This window comes from Gambusia affinis, linkage group LG10 (assembly GCF_019740435.1).
Source record: "Gambusia affinis linkage group LG10, SWU_Gaff_1.0, whole genome shotgun sequence".
NCBI lineage: Eukaryota > Metazoa > Chordata > Actinopteri > Cyprinodontiformes > Poeciliidae > Gambusia > Gambusia affinis.
The window spans coordinates 29,633,450-29,648,398 of record NC_057877.1 but is presented as its reverse complement, the minus strand read 5'-3'; the positions used below and the strand labels follow the sequence as shown (position 1 = coordinate 29,648,398).

General features: G+C 46.0%; 2 protein-coding genes across 9 annotated transcripts in view; one reads left to right on the top strand and one right to left on the bottom strand.

Annotated features, from left to right (window-relative positions):
- Positions 1-7,474: 7,474 nt before the first annotated feature.
- patj (PATJ crumbs cell polarity complex component) overlaps positions 7,475-14,949 on the top strand; it is a 46,852-nt gene continuing 39,377 nt past the window's right edge. For 3 of the 6 annotated variants that reach the window (XM_044128521.1, XM_044128522.1, XM_044128516.1), the window contains exons 1-3: positions 12,659-12,794; positions 13,416-13,486; positions 13,569-13,747. In XM_044128521.1, the coding sequence (XP_043984456.1) occupies positions 13,465-13,486; positions 13,569-13,747 (201 nt within the window). In that variant the 5' untranslated portion in view covers positions 12,659-12,794; positions 13,416-13,464. Of the gene's footprint in view, positions 7,529-12,658; positions 12,795-13,115; positions 13,229-13,302; positions 13,325-13,415; positions 13,487-13,568; positions 13,748-14,949 lie in introns of those variants that run through there. The other 3 variants (XM_044128518.1, XM_044128517.1, XM_044128520.1) reach the window with 3 other exon arrangements.
- Positions 8,698-12,701, bottom strand: tm2d1 (TM2 domain containing 1). 3 transcript variants are annotated; one of them, XM_044128523.1, is made up of 8 exons: positions 12,572-12,701; positions 11,563-11,761; positions 10,884-10,957; positions 10,597-10,705; positions 10,393-10,484; positions 9,290-9,363; positions 9,087-9,215; positions 8,698-8,977 (listed from the first exon to the last, which is right to left on the bottom strand). In XM_044128523.1, exons 1-7 carry the CDS (start codon positions 12,663-12,665, stop codon positions 9,105-9,107), a joined length of 753 nt encoding a protein of 250 aa, XP_043984458.1. In that variant the 5' UTR covers positions 12,666-12,701; the 3' UTR covers positions 8,698-8,977; positions 9,087-9,104. The 3 variants fall into 3 exon arrangements, 2 of the variants coding, with proteins under 2 accessions (XP_043984458.1, XP_043984459.1); XM_044128524.1 differs by having other exon boundaries at positions 11,563-11,735; positions 12,572-12,646; XR_006371840.1 differs by having other exon boundaries at positions 8,818-8,977; positions 9,051-9,215.

The window sequence follows — 14,949 nt, the reverse complement described above, 5'->3', positions numbered from 1 at the left end:
GCAGCATGTTAACATAGCGACTAGTATATAGATTTAGTTAGCAGCAGAGATTAATAACATTCACTAAAACTAACATTCATTTTCTATAATATAAGTGTTAGCAGATGACTAATAGATAAAATTACAATAAGTAAAAGTTGATGCTAGCTTTTGTGTCTTAATGCTGAATGAAATCATCAAATAATCAGCAGTGAAAGTATCAGCATGTTAACATTAATAATGTAGCTAAAACTATTAGTAGTGGTTAGTAGCAGTTCCTGAGCATGCGTAAATTACTGTTAGCACTAGCACTGAAGAAAACCAAATTCATTAGTTGTGAACATAAGCACTAAAAATACAATTAAATTATGTCAAATAGTGTGAACATTAGATACTTGCTCACATGTTAATAGCAAATATTACATAAACTTACTTAAAAATAGAAATTAGTAACACAAACACATTACAATAATTAGCTGGATGCTAGCATTACCCTGCTAACACTAAAAAACCCTAGCTGGCTTTTAGCGTTAGCATGCTAATATCGAAGAAAATTCCAGTAACTAGCTGCGGACATTAGAAGCATGTTAATTAGTTGTGGTAGTGGTAGTAAAAAGGATCAGGAAGATTTCCATGAACCTCTGGTATTTCTGGGAGTTGGGGTCCACAACTACTTGTCAAAAGTTAAAATCCGTAAATACTTGAGACCCCCTCTAAACTCTTTTCATTACCTGCTTTAAATATCTAAAGCTAAGTTTACCTTAATTTGCATTAGTGCTGTCATAGCACTACTTCAGAACATAACTAACAGTACTCATTATTTCTGCTTTTGAGGGTTCAGACAATCAGTGCCAAGGAAAATAAATGCCACTCCTGGATTATCTGCTTTGCAAATGCCAGCTAGTTGTGTGTCAAGAAGCATTGCATCAGGTATTTCAGCTGCCCAAGATGCATTTTTTTAAATATTCTAGGTATGGTCTGTGAAAAAAAATTTTAAATGTAAATTTTCCATGAATCTACAAATAGACGGGGTCCACTGTAACAAACATTTGCAATAATAAGGTTAAAATGCTAATGTTATATTATTTTTTGGTGTTAGCAGTCTACCAGAAGAGTAGATAATTTTAGCATTAGCTCTGGAACAAGTACTAGTCACTGCCAATGACATTAGTGAGAGTTAGCAACCAGTTAGTGATGTTAAACATTTCAATTTCCAACTCACTGCTGCTGTCCAGAAGGCTAACTGAAGTGCTGTGCAGTAGCCTGAACTGCTAACTGAACTTTAAGGTTTATCAGAACAAAAATGGATGGAAGTGGAACAAAACATGGCTGGTCAGCAGAGCATTGGCATTGCCCTTTAGGAGAATAGAATAGAATAGAATAGAATAGAATAGAATAGAATAGAATAGAATAGAATAGAAATATTAGCATCAGGCTTTACTCCACACTGAGTTGAAATCTCTTGTGTAACTCAATCCAGGGATTCGTTTTTACAGTCTTTCCAAACTGCCCTCCTGTTTTCTGGGCTCTTGATGTTTTTAACTGTTTGAACCGATCACCAGTGAAATGATCAGTTTGATCGGCTTTCAGGATGTTCAATAATCAGTTTGATCAGCCTTAAGGAATCGTCTTGTTGCCTTTGTCCGGGTGCCCTGGAGGTGGTGCTACTCGTCGCTAACGACAATCTTTAGGAAGGAGAGCTTTATAATCCCCTGAGCGAGGCTGGAGAGGCAGAACCCCACTGTTTCCCATCATTCCCTGCTCACTGCCTGAATCACCATGGAAACCAGTTCAACTATCCAGCCCTTCCCTCCATCCTCACCCGAAACGGACTGATACCTCGTGCCTCAACAGCAAGGCGGCGCTTTGAGCCGACCTGGTGTCACCTGATGTCCAGTGTTTCATTTGGCCGGTTCTGTTCTACCGGGTCGTTCTGTCTGTCTGTCTGTCTGTCTGTCTGTCTGTCGCTTCTGTTGACCTTCGGTCCGTCACCACCGCCATGTCCGCTCAGACTCAACTTACTGGAAGCAAAATGTGCGTTTCCTATGCAACCACATGAAAATAAAGATGCTAAAGCTAACGACCCAGGCTGCTTCACTCTCATGTTTTCTGACTAAAGTCCAGCGCCTGAAGGCAACTGGACCTCTGAGGTTGGAGACGACCCAGTTTCCTTTCAACATGGCTGCCAAAGAGAAACCATTATGGCTCAACCCAGGGATCTCAAACTCCAGTCCTGCAGTTTTTAGATGAGCCACAAGTACAAAACATTGGAATGAAATTAATTACCTCCACCTTGTGTAGATCAGTTCTCCAGAACCTGAATTATTCGATTCAGGTGTGATGCAGCAGAGGCACATCTAAAAGTTGCAGGACTGCGGCCCCCGAGGACTGCGGCCCCCGAGGACTGCGGCCCCCGAGGACTGCGGCCCCCCGAAGACTGCGGCCCCCGAGGACTGCGGCCCTCGAGGACTGCGGCCCTCGAGGACTGCGGCCCCCCGAAGACTGCGGCCCCCGAGGACTGCGGCCCTCGAGGACTGCGGCCCCCCGAAGACTGCGGCCCCCGAGGACTGCGGCCCCCGAGGACTGCGGCCCCCGAAGACTGCGGCCCCCGAGGACTGCGGCCCCCGAGGACTGCGGCCCTCGAAGACTGCGGCCCCTTGAGGACTGCGGCCCCCGAGGACTGCGGCCCCCGAGGACTGCGGCCCTCGAAGACTGCGGCCCCTTGAGGACTGCGGCCCCTTGAGGACTGCGGCCCCCGAGGACTGCGGCCCTCGAAGACTGCGGCCCCTCGAGGACTGCGGCCCCCGAGGACTGCGGCCCCCGAGGACTGCGGCCCCCGAGGACTGCGGCCCCTTGAGGACTGCGGCCCTCGAGGACTGCGGCCCCTTGAGGACTGCGGCCCCCGAGGACTGCGGCCCCCCGAGGACTGCGGCCCCCGAGGACTGCGGCCCCTTGAGGACTGCGGCCCCTTGAGGACTGCGGCCCCCGAGGACTGCGGCCCCCGAGGACTGCGGCCCCTTGAGGACTGCGGCCCCCGAGGACTGCGGCCCCCCGAGGACTGCGGCCCCCTGAGGACTGCAGTTTGAGACCCCTGGCTCAACCCATGAGGCTGTTTTAGTAGAAACAACGATGCAGAGCTCTTCTTATGCCTCACAGCAAACACCTTTCTCACAATTAGAATGTTCATTTCACAGTTGGAGGTTTGGGCTTTGACTAGACCGTTCTAATGTCTGAGCCTGCTTTAATCCAGTTAGACTGACTCTGTTCTGCTGGGTTTCAGATCAAGATGTTATTAGATGTACTGCTCTGATTGTATCTTCTATTCTGTTTCTTTCCTCTTCTTGTTCTCCTGGTTGATCTTCCTCCTCCTCCTCTTCCTCCTACGTCTCCGTTACCCAGCAGCTCCTGCAGCTTCGCAGCATCAGCATCATTCCTGACACCATGTTTGATCCTGCTGCCTGTGGTTTGGATCGTCTGAGCGATCTGCCCCCCCATGTGAGCCGTGTTGTTGTGGTCTGAGCTCGGGTTCTGCCCCCAGGGTGGCGAGGGGCGGGGGGCAGCTCGTCTGCTCCTCAGGTTTCAGAGGGGAAGACGACCGCAGAGGAGTGTGAATAATTCAACCAGCCACCAATAGCAGGCATCGCCTTTCCACACACACACACACACACACACACACACACACACTGAGTCGTGACCTGATCTGCCCTCTCAACACTCGCTGTGTGACGCTGCAGAGGTCACAGAGTGAAGATGAAGGTCTGGGAGAATCGGCAGAAGAGGTGAAGCAGAGCTGGATCAGCCTGCATTCAGAACCAGAACCAGGATAACGGGTTGAACTGTGGAACCAGAACCGGTCAGCGGTCCATTAGCTCTGAGCCGTAGGTGGCTGCTTTGGTCAGACTGAGTCCTTCCTGCTGCAGACTGAAGGGAGGAGATGTGGAAAAGCTGCTCATGCCTGATGTTAAACACGGAGAAGGAAGCCTGATGCTGTGGGCCTGATTCTCTTTAAAAAAGCAGCGTGATTAGCCGATGCTACCTGTTTCCATGGAGACTTCATTCACTGATGTTTCTCTATATTACAGGTTCTAGTTTGGGTTTGTGGGTCAGAACTGGAGAGCAGCATGTCATCGACGAACAAACAGACCCCCACCGTCTGACTCCAAACCAGCACTAGCGCCTGCCAGCCAGTGCTAAAGCAATAGCCAATAACAATAGAAGGAGAACAGGCCAGCTAGCTTTTCTGCTATAAAGGCTAAAAGCAGAATCTATTGTTTTTAACAAAGGAGCTCAGATTCAATTTAACACCAATAAGGAAAATAATTAAAGCTCTGCACGTCCACACTCCAATTAGCATTAATCACAGTGTGTGTGTGTGTGTGTGTGTGTGTGTGTGTGTGTGTGTGTGTGTGTGTGTGTGTGTGTTACAGATCAATAATGAACTGTGAGAAACAGCAGCAGCAGGAGGAAGACACTGGTCTGGGACCAGCTTCCTGGTTTCTGCTGCTGTGATTGGTCCTGGCTGGTCAGCTGACAGGAGGAACCAATAGGATGAACTGAACCGAACTGAACTGAACCGAAGTTCACCTGAACTTATGTTGGAGGTTCTGTCATGATTTATTCTGCTTCTTTCTTTCTTGGAAAAAAAAATCTTTATTTACATTCTCAGTAAATCCTGCAGCTCCGATGAAAGAACCGGTCCGGAGTCAGAACCTCGTCCTGCAGACAGAACAGGCAACAGAAATCTGAAGGTCCGGTCTGGTTCAGTCTGGTCCGGGCCGGACCAGTCAGGTCCTGTCCAGTCCAGTCCGGTTCGGTCCAGTTTGTTAAGATGATCCGTTCTGCTTTAAGTCGAATCCGAGGGATCTTCAGTAGTAGCTGATCAATGAGCTGAAGGTTCTGAAGAATCGGACCGGATGGCCCATTTAAAACTTTATAAGCTGTTAAAGAATCTTAAAACCAGGCAGCAGTTCTACGGCCTTATATGGTCACACTTCCTGCTGCGCTGTGGATGGACGTGTTGAGTATTTATCCACGCCTTTAATAATAAATTCCTTCAAAATAAAAGTTTCCCTTTACTAAAAGCTGCAGCAGGTAAAACTTTATTCAACAGCTGAAACATCCATCCATCCATTTCCTGTTCATCCTTCGTCCCTCATGGGGTCAGGAGGGTTGCTGGTTCCTCTCCAGCTGTGCCTGGGCGAGAGGCGGGGTCACGGGGTCACCCTGGACAGGTCGCCAGTCTGTTGGAGGGCAACACAGAGACACACAACCATTCACACACACACACACACCTAGGGAGAATTTAGAGACCAATTAACCTGACAGTCATGTTTTTGGACTGTGGGAGGAAGTCGGAGAACCCGGAGAGAACCCACCATGCACAGGGAGAACATGCAAACTCCATGCAGAAAGACCCCGGACCGGGAATTGAACCCAGGACCTTCTTGCTGCAAGGCAACAGCTCTACCCACTGCACCACTGTGCAGCCCATCAGCTGAAACAACTGGATTAATTTTAAACAGTCAGATCAGACAAAGCAGAGCTGAAGAACCAGACAGTAAATCTGGATGTTTAGTGAGAATGTGTTGAATTAATAATATGATTTATGAGGCAATAAATATACAACCAACAAAATATTGCCTACAATTGAGCCTTGGGGGTCTCTGTAGTTTAAAGGTGTGGCCCCAGAACAGCTGTGCTGAAGATGGACCCAGTAAGTTTTCTAAATATGATTTAAAGCAAACTGAGCCTCTCAGGCCAACACAACGTTTTAGTCCATCTAAAAATAATAAAACTGTAACATCAATCATCATGCACTCGAAGCGAAGCTGCTTCAGAAAACCCACACTGACATTTCTCACAGGATCTCAATTCAAACTAAATAAAGACTAACTTAGATAAACAGGGAGCCTAGATATGTTCTGGTGCACTTGAATCTAGAATCTAGATTGGGTTTTTAAGACAGGATTTAACCACAACATGATGGAGAGTTGATGGGACGCAGCCTGACCACAGCCAGGCGTTTATCACCATGACAACCACAGACAACAAAACGTCCTTAATCCAACAGGGAGACAGTAAGAAGGCTGAAGATGATCCAGAGTAGATCTGCCCTGTGGCATCCATCAGGATCTGAATCTAACAACGTAGATCTACATCATAAGAACTGCAACTTTCTCAGAGACCAACTTAGAAAAGGATTTACAGAAAGACCTGAGGCCATTTGAAGCTACAACATCAACATAGGGCAACAGGGCAACAGGGCAACAGCATCAAGAACTGCAGGTTGTAGAAGGTGAGGACAGATGCAGTGGACCCGACCAGGACCAGGACCAGGACCAGGACCAGGACCAGGACCAGGAACACAGACGGAATTAAACACACAGGGAGACAATCAGGTTTAAACAATCAGGGATAAACGGGACAACCAGAGACTATAGAGACCAGAATGAACGCAGAAAAAACCAAACATTAGGGCAATAGGGCAATAGGGCAATAGGGCAATAGGGCAATAGGGCAATAGGGCATTAGGGCAATAGGGCAATAGGGCATTACGGCATGCATTGTAAAAGTCGGAGCACTTCAATATCCAGATTGCTGTCAGTAGGAATTATCCAGGACTGCATCGAGTTGGATGGGGTCCTGATGTGAAGAACTTTGGTCCTGAAGATGAAACATGGTGGCTGTTGGTGGAGATGCCCCACCTGCCAGTAATCTGCCCTCCAACTGGTTGAGGGAAGGCTCTCCAGATGGAGGTTCATCTTGGTTTTTGCTGTATTTTATTCAGTCTGTTCCCTGTTTCGTTTCTGTAGCTCAGATAAAAATATGGATTATTTTAAAAATATATTCATGTCAGGAGGTCAGGTTTTAAAATATATCAGAGAGTTTGGAGATGAAGCCTTCCTCCTCCTCTTCCTCCGCCTCCTCCTTCATGCTTCTTCAAACACGGAGCTCTCCAGGATCTTTAAATATGATTTTATGTCCCTGTGGAGGAGACATTTACTCTGAGAGGTCGACATCTCCCCTGAGGAACAAACTCCTCCTCCTCCTCCAGTGTCTTCTGTCCGTTCCATCTGTTGGTTTTATGACTTCTGCAGGTTTCTGTTTGTGGGTCCTTCAGACTGAAACCTCTTCTGAAACTCATCATCACTTTTCTTTTTTAACTCTTTCACCTTTAATAGTTTATTAGTTTAATCCTTTGTCGTTGTAACCTGAGGAGTTTAGTTCAGGGGTTTTTAGTTTGTATGACTGGTTAGTTATCTGGTTGAATGACTGATTAACTGATTGTACGGATGGCGGATGAATGAGTGATTTACATCCCCAAAGCTTTTCGGAGTGCAACATGAAGAAAAAAATTGACAAGAAAAAGTAACTGTGGACATGCAACAGCCAACTTCCCAATTCTTTAGCCTGTTATTCATCCAGCCACCAGGGGCGCTGCTGTTAAAGTTCTAGCTGAACGGTAGTAAAACTGCAAGTTAAACTGTCAATCCATCTCTAATGTCCCAAAATTTGAAAAAGACTTAATGTGGAGTTACCAAATTCAGCGGTGAGTTGCTTGACATTCAGATTGTTTGGATTATTTCGTCAAGATTTGTTAATTTTACTGCTAGGATTTGTTTTTAAATCCCGTTTTGTCTATTTTAACTCTCCCGCCGTCGCGTAACAAAACTACAGTGGAAATTGGTAATTGTTGATAAGTTTGTGTATAAAACTCTTTAAATCCTGAAATAGGATCACTGGTTACTTTTGATAATGTTTTAAGGGTAGTTGATAATTCGGCCAAACTCACATGGACACATTTATTCATTTGTATGGTGTTTTTGTGAAATGCTAATGCTTGTGGTGTTGCAGCAAAGCGCCTTTGTTATCTGCGCTTATTTTCGGTTTATGCTAACAGAGTATTGAATTCATAACTTTATGTTTGTTATACACTGAACTGAAGTTGGCTAAAGGGCGATTCCACCAAATTGTTTTGCTACCTTCAGCATCTTTTATGGACCTCAGTTGAAAAACTACAACATCTGCAAACCTGAACTGTGTTATTCTGCTCGAATAGCAGAATATTTCAAACAAAACAAACAGAGAGTTTGTCATCTTTGAAACATTTATCTGATTTGTAAAACTTAAGTGATGAGCGATTTCAATAGTTTTTTATATCTGGACCTACAAGGAGCCTCATGTCTAAAGCGCCATATTTGAACAAGTTGTCATGTATAGAAATGAACTTTGTGTCAAAGTTTGCGTAAATATACGCACACTTTTCCCTGGTGTGCAAATGTGCGGCAGTAACGCAAACTTTTCCTGTGAACAATCACAAACCACAAACCTAAATTCACTGAAATCTGACAACTCACTTATTTAGAGCAGGAAGCATCAAACCCCAGGATTTATGATTTTAATATTTCAGTGTTTAAACGATGAAACTGAACCCGTTTATCCTCAGACAATAAGCCAACATAAAATACAGAAAATAGAAATAAAGGATGTGAAAACCTCAGTCCAACGTCAACAATCATGTTGCTCAGTTTGAGTCTCATAAAGATGAAACTCCTGGTATGAATGAATCTATTTATTGTCCCTAAAGAGAAACCAGGGCTGATCAGACAGTTTGATTATTGATCAGGTGTGGAGACAATCACAGGTACAGGTAACCCTTTCCTTCCAGAACCTCACTGACCCGACCGGGACCCAAACCAATCAAAGGCGAGACGCAGATCAACTCAGAATAATTTATTTAAAATTGAATAACTTAAAGAGCAGAAAAACTTCTGAATAAGGACATGGAGGACACGGAGGAGACATGGAGGACACGGAGGAGACATGGAGGACACGGAGGAGACATGGAGGACACGGAGGAGACATGGAGGACATGGAGGACACGGAGGGGACACGGAGGAGACATGGAGGAGACATGGAGGGGACACCCAGATGGGTCCTCCAGGAATGTGACGGGTGACGAAGACGTAATTGCTCCTCTTTCACCTGAAGGCTGCGCCTGCAGAAACAAAGCATCACCTGTTACCGGGCAGACTCTGGCTGGAGGGAACCTGAAAGGCTCCGCCCCTCACATTCGGTTCTGACGGACTCAAGAGTTCTGGACTCACGGCCCGGTCCGGCTGCGATCAGAGCACCAGGTGAGGCTTCCTGAACGTCTCGTTGGTGATGGAGAGCCGGGTCAGCCGGGCGCCGTAGAAATCCACGATGTAACTGGACCCGTCCGCCGGGCCCACCATCTGCAGAACACAGACTGCAGTCAGGGGTCTGGTTCTGGTTCTGGTTCTGGTTCTGGTCCTGCTCCTGGACTTACCTGCATGGCGATCAGGATGAAGTCGATCAGAGTCCCGATCCCACAGAATCCCACGGTGCAGAACTTCAGCAGACCTAAAACACAGAACCGCCTGCCGGGTCAGAACCACCGACCCGTTTATCAACAAACATTACTAAAATAAAATAAATGTAACAGAAAATCAAATTAATATATTTTTTTTTTCTATACTGATAGTTATATATATATAGTTATAGTTAATATTTAAACTCCAAAAATAAAATAAATAAACTACAAAAACAAACTAAAAAAAATAAATATGGCAAATAAAACACCTATAAAAAATCAACAATGATTATTAATTATCAGAAACTATAAAATGTAAAAAGCTTCAACTTTAAAAAAAAAAAAAAAAAAAAATTACCTTGGAAACAAATTAAGACTAAAACAGTTTAGTTAGTTTGGGACCCGAAAGGGTGTGTGTGTGTGTGTGTGTGTGTGTCTCTCAGTGTGTGTGTGTGTGTATCTCAGTGTGTGTGTGTGTGTGTGTGTGTGTCTCTCAGTGTGTGTGTCTCTCAGTGTGTGTGTCTCTCAGTGTGTGTGTGTGTGTGTGTGTGTCTCTCAGTGTGTGTGTGTGTCTCTCAGTGTGTGTGTGTGTGTGTGTCTCTCAGTGTGTGTGTGTGTGTCTCTCAGTGTGTGTGTGTGTGTGTGTGTCTCAGTGTGTGTGTGTGTGTGTGTGTCTGAGTGTGTGTGTGTGTTCTCAGGTGTGTGTGTGTGTGTGTGTGTGTATCTCAGTGTGTGTGTGTGTGTGTGTCTCTCAGTGTGTGTGTCTCTCAGTGTGTGTGTGTGTGTGTGTGTATCTCAGTGTGTGTGTGTGTGTCTCTCAGTGTGTGTGTGTGTGTGTATCTCAGTGTGTGTGTGTGTGTGTCTCTCAGTGTGTGTGTCTCTCAGTGTGTGTGTGTGTGTGTGTGTATCTCAGTGTGTGTGTGTGTGTGTGTATCTCAGTGTGTGTGTGTATCTCAGTGTGTGTGTGTGTGTATCTCAGTGTGTGTGTGTCTCTCGTGTGTGTGTGTGTGTATCTCAGTGTGTGTGTGTCTCTGTGTGTGTGTGTGTGTGTCTCTGTGTGTGTGTGTGTGTGTGTGTACCCAGGGCCGGGTATCCCAGGTAGAACCGGTCCGCTCCCAGCCAGCCCAGAAACAGAGACAGCGCCACGGCAACCTTGTAGGAATATCCGGTCCTGATAGGAAACACAACATTTGATCCTCATCCAGTCCAGAACCGACCCGGTTTATCACTGTCCAGAACCGGACAGTGAGTTTAAAGTTCTGGCTCGGTCCGGAAACACTCACACGTTCCTACAGGTGACGGTTCTGTTGAAGCCGACCTCGTCTCCGCTGAACCGGACCTCGGTTCCGTTGGACAGCCGGCAGGTGACGTTTGGAGCGGGCAGACAGTCCACTGCAGAGACACACACGTTCTGACCCGGTTCTGGTTCTGACTGCCACTTCCCTCATCTTCAGTCGATCAGAACCAGACGGGTCCAAGCATCTTCTTTCTACCGTTATTTACATTTACTACTGAGGTCCAGAACCAGAACCAAGCGGACCAGAACCAGGTCCGAATGGAGCAGACTCACCGAACGCCACGCCGTTCCGGCAGTTCTCGGGTTCCTGCGTGGATTCATCGATGTTCGGGTCTCTGCACAGATACGTGACCGGGTCAAGGAACCAGAACTGGACCCATGTGGGTTGAGGGTTACAAATGTATTAAAATGTAATTCAAAAAACAAAACGAGCTGCTGAAGGATCAATAAAATAACAGATCAAATGATCAAAACAATGATATAACAGTCAAAAGTAAAATTGTGTTTATGTATAAAATTGTTCCGTATAAAAAGGTGAAAGAAAAATATTTAATAAAATTAATTGAACTTCTTCAAGTATAATGAACAAAACGAGAATAGCAACTATAGTAGGGAAAACAAAGATTACATCAAGTTAAAATCTAATTATAGTAAGTAATGAACAAAAAAAAAATCTAATTATGAACAATTAGAGTTAAGTAGCTTCTTGAATCCAAAATTGAACTTTAGATGTTTTAAAACTTCAGGATGTTGTAATATTTAGGATCATCACATTTTTTCATCTGTTCCGTTTCTTCTGCTGATTTATTGACCAAACCATGTTAACATCCGAACCGAGTTATTCAGCAGGTCGTTAAACTACCGTAGAACTACAGACTCTTATCAGATAAACAGCATGCTAAGCTAAGCTAAGGGCTCCTTCCGGAAGCAGCGTCACGTGACGGAAGGATATTGTCCCAGCCTCAGGTGTCTGCAGTCCTCCGCCTCTTCAGCCTCAGCCGCTTTGACACCAGAACCAGAACCAGAACCGCAGCAGAACAGCAGGAGCGTCAGGAGTAGCAACCGTCCGAAGGGAGCCGCCATGATGAGCCAACCATCACGTGACAGCGTGTTGCCTTCAGGGTCCTGAGGGACGGGGGACCATCGGAGCTCTGAGATGAGATTAAACCTCAGGTTCTCGGTGATTCTGGATTATATGAACTTTTAGCAAACCCAAACGCTTCAGAACTGGCCGTTCAACCCACAGAGAGGACCAGAATCGGACCTGGACCCAGAACCGGTTAAAGGTTCGGCTGAAGAGGATGGAAACAGCGAGAACACGGTTCAGGTTGTGCTGGAGTTCTTAGCAGACAGAACAAGAAGCACAGACTGAACGTGAACGCATCATTCTGGCCGAACGACGCGTTCAGGTGCAGCCCGTCCTGCCGCTCCTCCTGTCAGCCGAACTTTAACTCGAACCTGCAGGAGGATACCTTTTTTTTTTTTAACCACAATTAAGTTTTATATTTGGTTCAAACGTGCATTTCTAAAACAGTTATTTTTCCTTTTCAGCTTTAATTGATCTTTTATTTGTAAACAAACAAATTTACACTTAGTGTATTTTGATATATTTGAGAAATGCTAATCTATTTTTGTATTAAGGTTTATTTACATTTTATATAAAAACTAAATTTTACTAGAAATGTAATCTAAGAAATGTATTTTACTTATTACTCTATTTTATTGACTAAAACCTTGGATTTGTTTTACATTTAAAACATTTATTTGCTTAAGAATACGAAAATATCCGAACTAATTCTAAATAAACGATCATTTGTTTCCATCTATTTCATCATCATCATCATTATTTACATTTTTAAACTTCCAGATTTATAAACTTTTAAAAAAAACAAATAAACACTTTTTTAATTGAACTCAGACACAAACAGAAAGCAGTCGGTGTAGAACCAGCAGAGAATTACCGATAAGTACCGAACCGAACCCTCTGACCGTTCCATCTCTGCTCAAATCAACCGCAGGAGCTTTGTTATTTCCGGCAGCACCTAAAGGCATCATCACAGCGACTCTGGTGCCGAACTGGGTCCAGTTGAAGTGAGACCTGTCCCAGTTCCGGATGGTTCTGCGACCGAGTGTGGACTCAGCGGCTGTAGGAGGTTCGGTTCGGTTCAGTCGGAAGGCCAAAAGGTGAGCTCTGGTTCTGGTCTGGACAGCCCAGCTGAGTTAGCAGTTAGCAGGTTCGGGTGGACTGGGTCAGTTCGAGTTGGTCGGTTCTGAGTGAGTGGGTGGGTTCCACTGAAAAGAACCTCATGGTTCTCCTCCCGCTGAACTAAGCTGCGTTCAGGTTCGGCCGTTTAAACCAGTTTCAGCAGGTTTTCTCGCACCTGTCAGGGAAGTTTGGCGCACCTGCTTCACCTGCAGGAAGTCCAGCTGGACCTCTCGGAACCGTTCCGGTGCCTCCAGAACCTGGACGGTTCTGGCTTTAGCTCATTAAACTGCCGAACCGCGCCCATTGGAATCGCGCTGTCTCACTTCCTGGTTCCTCCCAGGTGAGCTCAGGTGTGTGACCCGGTCCAGCCCTGCGAAGTTCTTTTCTGTGAACTGGGTCATCGGTCTTACAGGTAAACTCGGTTCGGTTCAGTTTGACTCTTTGCTGCAGGTTTACCACCTGAACACAGAAACCGTCACACTGGCAGTGCGCATGCGCATGTAGGCAGGTAGCTGTTCAGCCTGGTGATGGTTCTGACCCGGTTTATAGATCAGAACCTGAGTATTTCAGTCTGACCCGATTCCTCCCTGTGGCTCCAGGTTCTGGTCGGTCCGGTGACTCTGCGTGCCGCCCGGATCCAGGACGACCATGTTGGACAACGTACCTGTAGGTGAGTCCCGGTTCTGGTTCCGATTCTTGTTCTTATGTCAGCTCATGGGTTCTATCGAGTCCTGCCGCTCTCTCTGTTTCAGTGTCGTCGGCGGAGCGCCAGCAGGTTCTGGCTGCTCTGGACCGGCTCCAGAACCGGCTGGTCCAGAGGGAGGAGTGGAGCCTGAGCGCTGCGCTGGGCAGCCTGAAGGGGGCGCTGCAGAGCCCGCTGTTCAGCCGCGTCCTGACGCTGCAGCACTCCGTCCGCCAGCTGCAGCAGCAGGTGAGGAACCGGGTATGGAACGTGGAACAGAACCAGGTTCTGTTTATGTTTGTTCACATGCTGGGCCTCTGATTGGTCCGCTCTGCTTGGTCCTCTGCAGACCAATCAGGAAGCACTGGATCAGTTGAAGCTCCACCCACTGTCTTCTGGGCTTTGAACCCAGTGTTCATGTGGCCTTCTGGGACCACAGTGATTCTTTTGGATCTCCATTCCGGCCTGTCTGAAGCTAAGCCCCGCCCACCAGCTGGAGAAAAGGGGCGGGGCTTGTGAGGATGCCTTGAGCTGCAGCCTGGCTTCTTGCTGGCTCAGCCAATCAGACGTCAGCTTTAGGCTTTTACTTTCTAAAATCCTTAAATGACCCCGCTGCAATCTGATTGGCTCAGACGGACCAGACTTGTGGATGACAATGGACCTTACCAGAGTGTCGCTTTTCATTGGCTGATGCCCGTTCTACGTGGTCACGTGATTGGCCGTCTCACAAACAGCTTCCTGTTAGCTAAGTACAGCATAATAGCAGCACTGATACAACTTCTACACCTTGTAGCCTGTCTGCTACAGTCTTATGTTAGCTAAACAGATCAATATGCAACGTGTATCTGACACACACTGAAGATTTTATTTTAGCAGAAAAGGTTTTGGACTAAACTGTTCCTCCTGTTAGCCTCTCTAGCACCAAGTACAGCTGGTCAATCAACCATCACTGTGTTCAGGGAACCAACGATTAATAATCCAGAAATAAACTTGATATCGTAACGGACTGAATGTTTTGTTTTTAACGTAATCTTTACTCGTCTTGCGGGGCGCAGGCGGTTGCCATGGTAACAGGTGTGTTTAAACTACAAAGAGAGAGAGAATAAAAAGGTAGGAGTGGTTTTGAGTTGATCACCTGTTCAGGTTATTTTACCTTTGTTTACCTTTGCTGTGGTTCATTACAGCCGCTGTAGTTTCTAAACGTTGGACTAATTACCTCGTTCCTTTGTGAGTTTACATCATTCACAACAAACATCACATAAAACAAATAGATTTCATTAAATCTTAACAAACAAATGGCTTCTTTACCTTTCCAGAGCTCTTTGGTTCCTCCTATCAGTCTGTAGCTTCTCATATTGAGGTCAAAGGTCAGATCTACCACAACTGCTGGCCTCAGGTTTGCAACCAGCTTGTGACTGAGAAACCAGTAACCTCTTCCCAGTTGATGACAT

Bases quoted from the DNA above. Each gene is read 5' to 3' on its own strand.
- tm2d1 (XM_044128523.1), bottom strand. From the start codon at position 12,665: ATGATGCCTTTAGGTGCTGCCGGAAATAACAAAGCTCCTGCGGTTGAT. The intron at 10,958-11,562 runs ATATCCTTCCGT...TGACCCGGTCAC, and splicing joins AGACACCTGAGGCTGGGACA to GTATCTGTGCAGAGACCCGA. The intron at 9,364-10,392 runs GTACACACACAC...TCTGTGTTTTAG, and splicing joins CCTGGGATACCCGGCCCTGG to GTCTGCTGAAGTTCTGCACC.